At 45.2% G+C, this 13,546-nt stretch overlaps 1 protein-coding gene across 2 annotated transcripts in view; it reads left to right on the top strand.

Moving 5' to 3' along the window:
• dab1a (DAB adaptor protein 1a) overlaps positions 1–13,546 on the top strand; it is a gene marked incomplete at both ends in the record, with an annotated part of 86,473 nt that overhangs the window by 43,889 nt on the left and 29,038 nt on the right. For both annotated transcript variants that reach the window (XM_079505968.1, XM_079505969.1), the window contains 4 exons: positions 4,135–4,254; positions 5,423–5,461; positions 6,260–6,322; positions 10,291–10,344. In XM_079505968.1, the coding sequence (XP_079362094.1) occupies positions 4,135–4,254; positions 5,423–5,461; positions 6,260–6,322; positions 10,291–10,344 (276 nt within the window). The remainder of the gene's footprint in view (positions 1–4,134; positions 4,255–5,422; positions 5,462–6,259; positions 6,323–10,290; positions 10,345–13,546) is intronic.

Raw genomic sequence — 13,546 nt, 5'->3', positions numbered from 1 at the left:
GGAGGGAAGCTGGGCGGGGAGAGTGATATGTGTCACTCACTATACATGTACTCCTACGGGCTGGGGCGGCACCTGTCAGCGGGGAGTGTTGGGCGGGAGGAGGAGTAGGACGGAGGCTCTGCATCCTCCCGGTGGGGGCTCCTTCTCACTGGCAGGTGAGTCCTACTGACTCACCTGCCAGTGATACAACAGCAGTGATAAAACACAGGGCTGTGTATGGAGAGGAATCAGTTTCTCTAAAGAAGCACTGTCTAATACTCGCTACTGGGTTTGAACTTTGAACCCAAGCTGGACCTGGCTGATGTGTTGATAGTTTGGCTGGTCTAATACCTGTGGTGGAAAATGGTACGACATTGTTTTTACTCAAGTAAAAGTATCAATGCTTCAATGTAGAAATACTCTGTTACAAGTAAAAGTCTGGGATTCAAAATTAACTTGAGTAAAAGTAGGCCTACAAAAGTATTCGTATCAAAATGTACTTAAAGTAACAAAAGTACTAGTAAGAACTTACTGTATGCAGAATGTCCCATTTTCTCTGAAAATGTGGGCTGTATGAGGGCTGAAGTTGTTAATGTATGTTTTGTAATAATAATAATCATGGTCACATAAACACCAAGAAACACATTTGAGATATTTCCACCCATTTGGCTCGTACAACGACAACAATGGGGAGAAAAAGTCCTGTCCAATCTTTGAATCGTCCTTTGGCACTAATAACCGTTTTGATTAATACAATGGCTTTTTCTAGGCCTCCACAACAACGCCTCAGTGACAGTCGAAGATGCATCAGCACACAGAGAAATAGTGCGCTGCAAAGCCACATTTTATAATTTGTCACATGAATAATTACAATCAGATGCAAAACCAGAATACATTTACACAGAGGAGTAAAAGTATCTTCTCTACTGTGCCTTATTGGCCCCGTATGGACAAAAATGTACAGTACAGTGTTTGCGTGAATGGACATCTGTGTGTTCTTCTGTATAGGAAAACGTGCACTAAGTGTGTCTCGATAACTCTTGACATTTAGATAAAGGCCCTTAAAATTGAACGTGTTTTTTATCATAATAAATACAGCAGCTTATTCTCTAGAGCTCCACTCTGTCTGAGTGAGTAGTAAGTAAGTAAGTAAGTAAGTACATTTTATTTATAAAGCACCTTTCGAAACAAGGTTACAAAGTGCTGAACAGTGACAAAATATAAAACAATCAGGTTAAACAACATAGTAGTAACATAATGCATGAAATATATATATACATATAAAAACACATATATACACACATATATATATACACATACATACATAAATGCATCATAATCGATACTCAAAGATGTAACATGGAGACAAAACAAACTGCGTGGTCCTTGACGCGTATGTCTCTTATTGCCTTTCTGTGTGTGCGCGCGCGTGTACCGCTCTGTGTTTGTGTGCATTCACTCGGCGACATGCGTCAGATATTGAGTGACCCCATCTTGGACCTGTTGTTTGTTATTATCATTGTGGTGACTGCTGCTGTTGTGTTGTGTCTGTACGGGGAAGCTTGTAGAGTCTGGCTCCAGCTGGCTCTCTCTCTCTCTCTCTCCCTCCGTAGACCATATTGATTTCCCATAGCGAGTCGATGAAGGGTTTGAGTGCGTGTCACCACTTCTAATGGCACATCCATCCTGCAGGGCCTGAACTTGTGCCACGTCTGACTCTCATATACCAAAAGTACACACACACAGAAACACACACGCACGCACACACAGTGTCTTCTCTCACCCAGCAGGACACCAGCTATAACAATAAACATATACTTGCACCGCTCAGTTCGCACGGGTGTGATTTTAAAAAAAAAACAACTCCAAGTAAAATTATCAATAGGCTACCCCAATGTAGAAACACTCTGTTACAAGTAAAAGTGTGGTATAAAATGTCTACTTACTATAACTCCACAGACTCACCAAGGTCTTGGAAAGTATTTTCTCAATTGAATCGTTTATGTTGTCACTGTCAGACAGAAACCTCATATCTCCATGTTCGTAATGAACTTACATGATCGTACAGCGTCACACAAAAGCATCAACAGTTTGCGCCGCATTCCGAGCTTGCGGATATGGATATACTATAATTATACTTTTGCCTAAAGAATAGTAACATTTGACGTTTCCACCCAACAGAGACAATAATGTAGGCCTTAGTCTGTCTATAGTGTGTGTGTTGGACTTCATACCAGTTGATTGGAGAATGCATGTCATGTACTGTATGTAATGTAATTGACACCAATTCTTTCTTTCTTTTTACTAGAGTTTCATAAGGTTGGTTTTAAAGCAGACTTCAAATTATTAGCTTAGGGATTTGACAAAAACTAAAGAAATCTAGGCTTCAAGGCTAGGCCTTCAAGTCTTCATGGGGTGTGTAATTGATATAAAATAAGTCATTTTTTTATGTGAACTACTCCTTTAAGGTTTAAAGGTACATTTTTGCTGTATATGAATTTGTATTATGATGTTTTTTTGTTGGTTGAAAGAAGTTGTTGTTGGGGAAGGTGTCTGTCTCTCCTACGAACACTATAAATGGGACACATCCGTTCTCAGTGTAAATTTTTTCACAACATTTTGATTTAGTCTTAGTCTTAGTCTTTTGAATAACACACCATTTAGTCTTAGTCCTATTTAGTCTTCTGAAAAACCTTAGTCGACTTAGTCTTTAGTCTTTAGTCTTAGTCAACAGGGCCGTTGCCCGCAGTACACAACGATGAAGGCTTGATGCCGTCTGCTCTGCAGCATACTGTACCATGCCAACATAAATATACCTGTATAAATGAGTTCTCTTTTAGGGTTAGGATAACGTGATATGGAATGTACAGTATGTACGTCGATGCACTCAAAATTGGCGTGCTTTTCTCTAATTGTGATACATAATGAGCACTAAAGTGCGGTTACGAAACCGGCTTGTACTGTTTGATGTTCAACAGCTCTCCCCTCCAAGTCACTACAAATGAGTAGAGTACAATGTATTGTACACTGTGTGCGTGTGCGTGTGCGTATGCGTGTGCGTGTGCGTGTGCGTGTGCGTGTGTGTGTGCGAGAGAGAGAGAGAGAGAGAGGGGGGTGTAAATGGGCAGAGACAGTGCTGTCTTTATGAGAGTCTTTTAGCACAGTGTTTTGGGCTGTAATTGGAAAAGAACTACGTATAGTGCTTTGATGCGAGATAACAACCTCCATTCTGGCACTTAACTGGCCAATTCTGGACTAAACTCTCTCAGCGTTTCACTCCCAAGTCCTCTGTGTGAAAGCCATTTCCAAAGCAAGCCTGGCCTCACGGCACACTTGGCTCAGCGCATGTCAATAATTGTACAGGTGTCCCCTAAGAGGGTTTGTTGTGCCATATGACTATAAGGTCCAGGTGGGTCCCCTCAGTAAGGGGGCTTGTTGTGTGGTGTGACAATAAGGTCCAGGTGTGTCCCTTAGAGTATATATTAATAGAGACGGCACCCGGAGGAAACCTTGAGGCGAAATGGACATAGTGGCTGAATTTGTCATTGCAGCTCGAGCCAGCGCTGGTCCGTTGACTATCATTGCACACGTTCATGTTATTGGGCCCATGACACGTGAACGAATGTTTCATACGTGAACGCGCGCAAACGGCGCAATGATATATAGTCAACGGCCAGCGCGTTCATGTTATTGGGGCAATCCATCCCAGAATGCACTCTGTTCCTACCCGGAAGGAGGAGTGAAATCGCCTCATGCGCTTTTGAGCAACTTAATGCAAGTGGATGGGAGGAGAAATCCGGTGCCGTCTCTATTAATATATATACTCTAAGGTGTCCCCCCCCAGTAAGAGGGCTTTTTGTGCACTGTGCCAATAAGGTCCAGGTGTGTGTCCCCAGTAAGAGGGCTTGTTGTGCACTGTGACAATAAGCCAAGGGAACGGTGTGAGTAACTGCACTTGTCACCGCCTCGGTGTGTGTGTGTGTGTGTGTGTGTGTGTGTGTGTGTGTGTGTGTGTGTGTGTGTGTGTGTGTGTGTGTGTGTGTGTGTGTGTGTGTGTGTGTGTGTGTGTGTGTGTGTGTGTGTGTGTGTGTGTGTGTGTGTGTGTGCGCGCGCGCGCGCTAATGTGTGTGTTAATATGCCCCCCCTTCCCCCCAGGCGGAGCCAGTGATCCTGGACCTCAGGGATCTGTTCCAGCTCATCTATGAGATCAAGCAGAGAGAAGAGATGGAGAAGAAGGCTCAGAAGGACAAGCAGTGTGAGCAGGCCGTCTATCAGGTACAAAGTCTCACCATTCCTGTGACTGGCATCCAAATGGGAAACATTTGTACTCACACACCTTTCCTGCAGATTTGTGAATAATTGTATATTTTCCGATAAAAATAAATCCATTATTGTTATTTATGAGGCCTTTATGGCCAAAATGGCACCAGCTGAGTGGCTTTGTGCTTAGAGTGTCCACCGTGAGATTGGGAGGTCAGGGTTCGATTCCCAGGGCAGGGTCATACCAAAGACCATAACAAAATTGGACGCATGCAATGCCCTCAGCATCAAGGGCTGGTTTGGGGGGTAAGTCCCTGCGTCATGCCAGCGTCATGTCCAGGAGGTGTACTTGTACATAAAGCTGCCTCACGCTACAGAAACAGGCTCCTGATGATCAATGGGCCACATGGTTGGGCGAGGCTTTCTCATAGCCCAAACTCTCCCTGTTAACATGTGTGCCAATGTTATGCTTTTATCGTGAAATATTGCACATAATCTACTGGGTTTAGTTTATCCATTGTGCTTTCTCCTCTGCACCTCATTGCATACATACTGTATCGTTAGCAGTGAGAGTCAGTGAGACTATTAGGAAGTGTTGAAAGCAACAAATCAAAGCCAGTCGGTGCCTCCACTTCCACGCCAGTGTTAGCGCTTTGCTAGCAGCGTGTCCACATCTCCTTCATCTCGTTGGCTCCTCTATCTGCTTTTAGGTTTGTCTCTGGCGGGTGGACACCTCATGTCCAAAACTGTTAACTTTTTAGATTTTTTTGTAACATAGCAATAGTAGCAGATCTACAAGCTTGAGCTTGTTGCTTTCGTGTAATGCTGTAGTATGATCAAGAATGACGTTAAGTTAGGAAAAACGCAGCACAAAAAGTTAGAATAAGAGTTTCCTGCCCGACAGTGACAAACTCATTCCTTAACCTCTCTCTCTCTCTCTCTCTCTCTCTCTCGCTCTCTCTCTCTGTCTCTGTCTGTGTGTCTACAGTATATGTGTGCCGAACGATTACCGTAACAGGATTGTTCTGCTGTGCTGTTGTGTGACCACACTGTCCTCTCCTCCGCCGTAACTCTGTCCACCTCTCTCTCTCTCTCTCTCTCTCTCTCTCTCTCTCTCTCCTCTACCTTACTTCACCTCCCTCTTTTGATCTATTTCTCGCGCCGCTTGCTGACAAACCCCCAGACAATACTGGAGGAGGACCTTGAAGATCCCGTCTACCAGGTAACATTCTTTACCTTGACCAATCAGATTCGCTGCTGTATCTCTAAACCCCTCTCTGTAGCCCGGCTGCATTCTACCCTATCAGCTTGAACCTCGCTGTGTGTGTGTGTGTGTGTGTGTGTGTGTGTGTGTGTGTGCGTGTGGGGAGACAGGCCCTGTCATGGTGACATTGACAGTGTGTGATTGGTTGGCTGATGTGTAGATGGCTGGATGTCGGCAGGTATTGAATAAACTCAAGTCGAGACGTATTATATTAGAATCTTTCTGTGATGATGTATGTGTGCGTGCATATGTGTAGTTTGTCTATAAACATATATGAGCATGTGCATTTGTACTCTCGCGCGCGCGTGAGTGTGTGTGTGTGTGTGTGTGTGTGTGTGTGTGTGTACATGAGATGAGTGTGAGAGATAGATACATATATTTGTCTCTGTAAGTCTATGAAGCTGTTTAATGATGTTCTGCAGATCTTCTCAGCATGCGTGGGATGTGTGTGTGTGTGTGTGTGTGTGTGTGTGTGTGTGTGTGTGTGTGTGTGTGTGTGTGTGTGTGTGTGTGTGTGTGTGTGTGTGTGTGTGTGTGTGTGTGTGTGTGTGTGTGTGTGTGTGTGCGTGCGTGGGATGTGTGCTTCTCTCTCTATCTGCTAACCTATCACTGTACCTCCTGACAGCTTGTGTGTGTTTTTAACTAATCACCTCTGCCATTTCCTACTCTGTTTCTCTCTCTGCTGACGTCCTTGTTCCACTTCCTTGTCTCTTTTCTTCCTTGTCTCCTCTGCTCTCCTGCTGCTGATGGTTGTAGTACATAGTCTTTGAGGCGGGACACGAACCCATCCGTGACCAATCAGAGGAGAGCATTTATCAGGTATCCCACAGATGAGCGTTTGTGTCTGATTGGTTGGAGTCATTGTGAGTGACAGACGTCACTGGCAAATGAAATGCCAAGCTTGGGTCTGTTCGTATTCCGATGGGTTTTTTTTGTTGTTGTTTTTTCTAAGATAACGTTATGTGACATTTCGGGCGGATCGGCTACATGTCAAACACGACCACTTGCATCACATGACTCCCATTTGATGCACACACACGCGCACGCACACATACACACACACACACACAGCATTCAGCATATCATCGATGTCGGGTGCAAACCTTCCAAAACCATGACTTTTCAAGGAAATAGAACATATGGACATTGTAGGAAAAAAGTAGACATTTGGAGATACAAGGTTTCTGCCCGACAACTGCAATACGTGAGGCGTGTGATACAACACCTCAACCTTTGCAAAGGAAACCTTTAAAGACCATTTTAATTACGCAGATTGTCATGGTGCCATCTGCCCTGGGGCCGGCAGGTACAGTACATAGCTTTCATTGAGATGAATAACACACCGTCGCTCTGTTTGTTGTCTTTCTCCTCCGCTATATAGAACAAGAGGAGAAATGGCGAGTTTAGAAAAATCGCAAGATAAAAGACAATGGGGAATGAGAGACGTACAAAAAGTGACACGCTCTTTTGTTTTGTCTAGCCGGGGCTCTGTATAGACTGGAAGAGACCCACCCCAGGGAACCCCCCCAACCTGGGCTGTACCATGGATGCTATCCTGGCTGTTATGGGGGTCGTCCTTTGGAGGGATGCAAGGGGCGATATAGGATGGGGGTGTGGAGGGGAGGGGAGGGGAGGTTATTCTTGGCCTGCATGGAAAGGCAAACCCCCTCCTCCTTTTTCTCTTTTTTTTTCTTACCCGCGGAGATGAAAGAAACACGGGGAGGAAAGAAAGATTAATCACCAAGCCTCTTGTTTGATCTTTAAATAAAATGGATTGAAAATAGACCGAGTGCTGGTACACACACGTGTGTGCGTGCGCGCGCACACACACACACACGCACGCACACGCACGCACACACGCACACGCACACACACACGCGCGCACACACACACGCACACGCACGCACATGCACGCATGCACACACACACAGAAACAAACACACAAACAAACAGTGAACAGAGAAATTATGCACACATACATTCACACCCACGCACGCACGCACGCACGCACGCACGCACGCACGCACGCACGCACGCACGCACGCACACGCACACGCACACGCACACACACATGCACACACACATGCACACACACAGTGTAAACAATGCAGACGTGCGCACACAGACATTTTGAACAATCGTATGCACATACTGTACCAGTAAACAAAGATGCATATTAACATAAAATGTGCCATACACAATCCCTTCACATACATAGAAAGCTCAAGCGCGCCATTAATGGCAACATATGGAACTCTGTGCCGGAACACTGGTGCCTATTACACGCCACCATGAGGAGCGGCTGTACAGATAATGATGGCTAGGCTTCTGGAAATAAACAGTAAACAAGGGAATGAGGTTCAGGGTTGCCAAACGTCACTTGAAATACAAGAATCGGGCCTGGGCCGTGGCTCAGTGGTCCAGGCACCTTGGCCGGTAGTCCGAGTCTGCAGGCAGTGTGCCACGGGTTCGACTCCCGATCCCGACGGCCTTTACTGCATGTCACTCCCCCATCTCTATCCCCCATTTCCTGTCAGCCTACTGTCAGTCCCTCTATAAAAAATATAAAATAGAGGCGTAAGCCGCAAAAACAACACTTACAAAAAAAAAGAAATACAAGAATCGTCGGAAACTAAAAGAGGTGTCCCTTATTGAACTGATACACTTTGTTCCTTATATTTGGGGAATCAATCAATGAGATTCGATTCCAACTCCACCCTCCTTTAGTCCAATGCAGAACGGTATAGCGTCCCTCTTCAGCCAGTCAAAATGTCTGACTGAACCTTGATCACGTCACCACGCTTTCCACAAATGGAACAACTCGAGGAACAACAGCATTTTGTGGAAGTGACCGGACTTGTTCCCGTTCACACAAAAGTCAGAATCATTTCAAAAGAACCTCTAGCGGGCGTCACAACACTAGAGGATAGATGACAGGACGGGCTCTGTTAGAAGTTGGACATCAACACCTTTGTCGACGCATTCTTCACTTTACTCTATATCTAAAACGCTATACGGTCAACAAAGGAGCCATGAAACATCAAAGAGTGACTATACCTCTTCAGAAATGTCACAAACAACATAACAGGCTGTGTCTTCTTCTTAGCCCCCCTCTCATCCCTCCTCCTCATTCCACGTGCCGTCGGGTCGGTCTGCCTTTGTGTGTGAGAGACACGGGAGATATTACACGTCTCTCTGTGTGCGTGACAATCTGAGTTATTGCACGTCCGCGGGTGCGATAAGCAGCGCGGCTCTTATACAATCCTCGCTGTCGGGGGCGAAACCTCGTATGTCCGTATTTCTTCGTAAATGAACGACCCCCACTTCGGTATAATATAAGAGTGTCGCACAAAATACGTGAAAATAATAATAAAAAAGGGAGCGGTGTCGGAGAGGTTTCCAACCGACATCGACTGCATTCTTTATCCCATTTTGGGCGGGAACCCCTTTTGGTGTTAGCATTATGTTATGCTTTAGCTATTGAAAAATAGCAGATCTACAAGCTCATAGCGCGCCACCGAGTGGCGCGCTACGAGCTTGTAGTTCTGCTATTTTTGAAAAATCGAAGAACGACTGACATAGAAACATAGCTTTTTCAGAAAACTGTCAGGATGTAGAAGACATTTTTAGAATCTGATCTCAGGTCAAAATGGGTTATTAGACAGAGTGAAAGGGAAAGACAAAGAGGTAGACGGGTGAGCCAGACAGACAGAGACACAATAGGAAGAGAACGAGGCACAGTCGGAGCGATGTACAGTAGGGTAAGACAGTCCATCACGCCAGACTGATGATGATGGCCTGGTGATTAACTAGGGACGCATTCTACACCCCTGCAGATTTTAATTCAGATTATCACTGACACGTCAAAGGCGTACGTGTATGGATGTCACACACATGCAGAGATACACATGTGCGCACACGCACGCACATGCACACGCAGGCACATACACACGCACGCACGCACCCACGCACATACACAGACACACACACACACACAGACAGACAGGCAGTAACATACCTGTAGGTACACCTAAATGTTGCCACGCAAAGTGTGCTCCGAATTATCTCATAAGCTATCTTTTATACAGTAAAAAATATCTTATTTGAGCGTACAAAGATTCTACATTCAGAGTTACAAATTGAGGCTGGAACCCAGGCTAGTTTTGCGAGGTGCAGAGCTGCCGACTTAAAAACGAACAAACTCCCGAAACGAGAACTATAGAACAAAGGAATGGAATCATAGAGACTGCGACATAAATAGAATAGGAAAGAAACAGAAAAGGACCAGAAAGGAATAGAATAGAGGCAGACAGGCAGTAGAGAGAGAAAGCAGAGGGAAAACAATGGAATGGAATTTGAGGTAGTGTTGGCCATGGAGGGTATAGGAGATATGAGCACGGTGATAGACTCATCTCATCAAAACCACCGTTCTGGTGAAGAGGTGACCACCGAAACAGTGGTTTCACAGAAAACTCAACTATGAATAGGCCTAAAGTGTCCAGTTGGAACGCGCTCAAGTAACATATAGAGGGTCCGTCCCTGGACCTCATTTTGAGAAACACTAATGCATGCAATACTGTTTGTTTGTATGAATCGTTAACAAGGGAACTGTTTGGGAGTCGGACTGTTAATATGGTTGAGGCTTTCATGTGTCTCAGCGCTCTGGCGCGTGTGTTTAGATCTGTGTGCTGTATCCTATTCCTATAGGGTGCTGCTATGCCAGGTTGCTCTCTCTAGGGCTTGTTGTCTGACTCCCGTCCTGTCTGGGTCATTGTTGCACCGTATAGGTTCCCACCAGTCAGCAGAAGGAGGGGGTGTATGACGTCCCCAAGCGACTCCGAGTGAGTGACCATGTGTCTGCCTGTAACCCCCGACCCCCCCATCCCCCCGCTCAGACAAACCTCTCAGCCTTCCTTTTACTCCGCTGTCTTGATTCGTTTTTATTATTATTATAATATATATTTTTAATGGAACCCTCTAGCCCAGTGATTTTCAGACTTGTATATGTCAAGCTTTCAACTCTGATAGTGTATAAATGGAACCAAATGGACCTGCTCCATTTGTAGGCTACACTGTCAGAGTTACAGACTTGCAAGGGTCAATATTTACAACCCCCTAAAGGAACACTGCGAGTCCCTGGACCAGCACAGCTTTGGCCACTTAAACCCTCAATAATACATTTGACCTTTATTGGCTCCGTACTTTTTCCCCCTCAAACCTTGTCTTCGTCGGAAATAGCCAATATACAAGCTCACAATGGCGCTCACTGCTGTGTCAGAATATGCATGGTTCAGGTGGCTTAGACTTGAAGCTGATGTTCTTTTCTTTTAATATCTTAAAATAAACATTGTAAAATCATAGTTGAATCTGAATTACAGAGCCCATTTTCTAGGTTGCATTTTGTCTTGCTCTGTCATGTTTACTACACAACCAGTCATCCAGTGGTTCTTCACTGAGAGGTTTGCTGGGACCCATGTGCGCTGTGCTGTGCTGTGCTACTGCTTGTGGCTGATGTAACGTGAATCTTGTTGTGGTTGGTGAACATTGTGCTCTGTGATGTCTCCTCCGTATGGATGATAGGGCGAAGTGAATGTGTCGGCATGTTTGTGATAGGTGTATGCAAGTGGTGTGCGTGTGTGCGTTTGTATTACTATAATCGTGAGGGCCAGATCGAAGTCCCCACAAGTACAGTATCTCGTCTGTGTTGGGTGGAAACCTCAAACCTCAAAGCGCTTACTTTTCAAGATTGAAATTCAAAAACAGCAAAAAGTAGCAGATCCACAAGCTCGAAATGTGTCACTTGCGGATCTGTTACTTTAGATACCTTTGTGTGACACTCTGGGTATGATCAGGGATAGGGAGTTAATTCACTCTGGGTATGATCAGGGATAGGGAGTTAATTCACTCTGGGTATGATCAGGGATAGGGAGTTAATTCACACTCTGGGTATGATCAGGGATAGGGAGTTAATTCACTCTGGGTATGATCAGGGATAGGGAGTTAATTCACTCTGGGTATGATCAGGGATAGGGAGTTAATTCACTCTAGGTATGATCAGGGATAGGGAGTTAATTCACTCTGGGTATGATCAGGGATAGGGAGTTAATTCACACTCTGGGTATGATCAGGGATAGGGAGTTAATTCACACTGGGTATGATCAGGGATAGGGAGTTAATTCACACTGGGTATGATCAGGGATAGGGAGTTAATTCACTCTCTGGGTATGATCAGGGATAGGGAGTTAATTCACACTCTAGGTATGATCAGGGATAGGGAGTTAATTCACTCTCTGGGTATGATCAGGGATAGGGAGTTAATTCACTCTGGGTATGATCAGGGATAGGGAGTTAATTCACTCTGGGTATGATCAGGGATAGGGAGTTAATTCACTCTGGGTATGATCAGGGATAGGGAGTTAATTCACTCTGGGTATGATCAGTGATATGGAGTTAATTCACTCTGGGTATGATCAGGGATAGGGAGTTAATTCACTCTGGGTATGATCAGGGATAGGGAGTTAATTCACTCTGGGTATGATCAGGGATAGGGAGTTAATTCACTCTGGGTATGATCAGGGATAGGGAGTTAATTCACTCTGGGTATGATCAGGGATAGGGAGTTAATTCACTCTGGGTATGATCAGGGATAGGGAGTTAATTCACTCTGGGTATGATCAGGGATAGGGAGTTAATTCACTCTGGGTATGATCAGGGATAGGGAGTTAATTCACTCTGGGTATGATCAGGGATAGGGAGTTAATTCACTCTGGGTATGATCAGGGATAGGGAGTTAATTCACACTCTGGGTATGATCAGGGATAGGGAGTTAATTCACACTGGGTATGATCAGGGATAGGGAGTTAATTCACACTGGGTATGATCAGGGATAGGGAGTTAATTCACTCTCTGGGTATGATCAGGGATAGGGAGTTAATTCACACTCTAGGTATGATCAGGGATAGGGAGTTAATTCACTCTCTGGGTATGATCAGGGATAGGGAGTTAATTCACTCTGGGTATGATCAGGGATAGGGAGTTAATTCACTCTGGGTATGATCAGGGATAGGGAGTTAATTCACTCTGGGTATGATCAGGGATAGGGAGTTAATTCACTCTGGGTATGATCAGTGATATGGAGTTAATTCACTCTGGGTATGATCAGGGATAGGGAGTTAATTCACTCTGGGTATGATCAGGGATAGGGAGTTAATTCACTCTGGGTATGATCAGGGATAGGGAGTTAATTCACTCTGGGTATGATCAGGGATAGGGAGTTAATTCACTCTGGGTATGATCAGGGATAGGGAGTTAATTCACTCTGGGTATGATCAGGGATAGGGAGTTAATTCACACTCTAGGTATGATCAGGGATATTGTCTGTTTTACGGATATTTTCCACGCTTGTCCTAAAACGTATAGAAATACAAACGTGTGTGTTTGTGCGTGCGTGCGTGCGTGTGCGTGCGTGCGTGTGTGCGTGCGTGTGAAATTGCATGCCACGTCAGCTGGCTGTGATGAAGCATGCTCCGTTCCGGTCGGCCGGCGCTGCTAGCTGGTTGGATCCAGCGTGAGCCCTGCACGCAGCATCTTATCACGGATCGCATGCGGAATGCAACATTCTGTCATATACTGCCGTATCGTTCTCTAATGGTTATGAATTATACATATAATACTGTGTGTGGACACAAAATGTGCATGTATGGGTTTCTGCTTACGAGTCCCTCTTGTTATACTGTTCCTATATGTTTAACAGTTTCTCCCCTGCGATTTCTCATGCGAGAATGTGTCATATACGCAGCAGGTGTGCGTGCGTGTGCGTGCGTGTGTGTGTGTGTGTGTGTGTGTGTGTGTGTGTGTGTGTGTGTGTGTGTGTGTGTGTGTGTGTGTGTGTGTGTGTGTGTGTGTGTGTGTGTGTGTGTGTGTGTGTGCGCGCGTGTGCGTGTGTGTATGTGTGTGTGAAACATGTCTGTACAGTATATGCCCTGTTATTTGCTCAAATCCTGGTGCTTCTAAACGTGACCTTGACTCGACCACTGTGTCAGG

Source organism: Electrona antarctica (genome assembly GCF_951216825.1).
Source record: "Electrona antarctica genome assembly, chromosome: 7".
In the NCBI taxonomy this organism is placed as follows: domain Eukaryota; kingdom Metazoa; phylum Chordata; class Actinopteri; order Myctophiformes; family Myctophidae; genus Electrona; species Electrona antarctica.
This window is presented reverse-complemented; position numbering and strand designations above follow the sequence as displayed.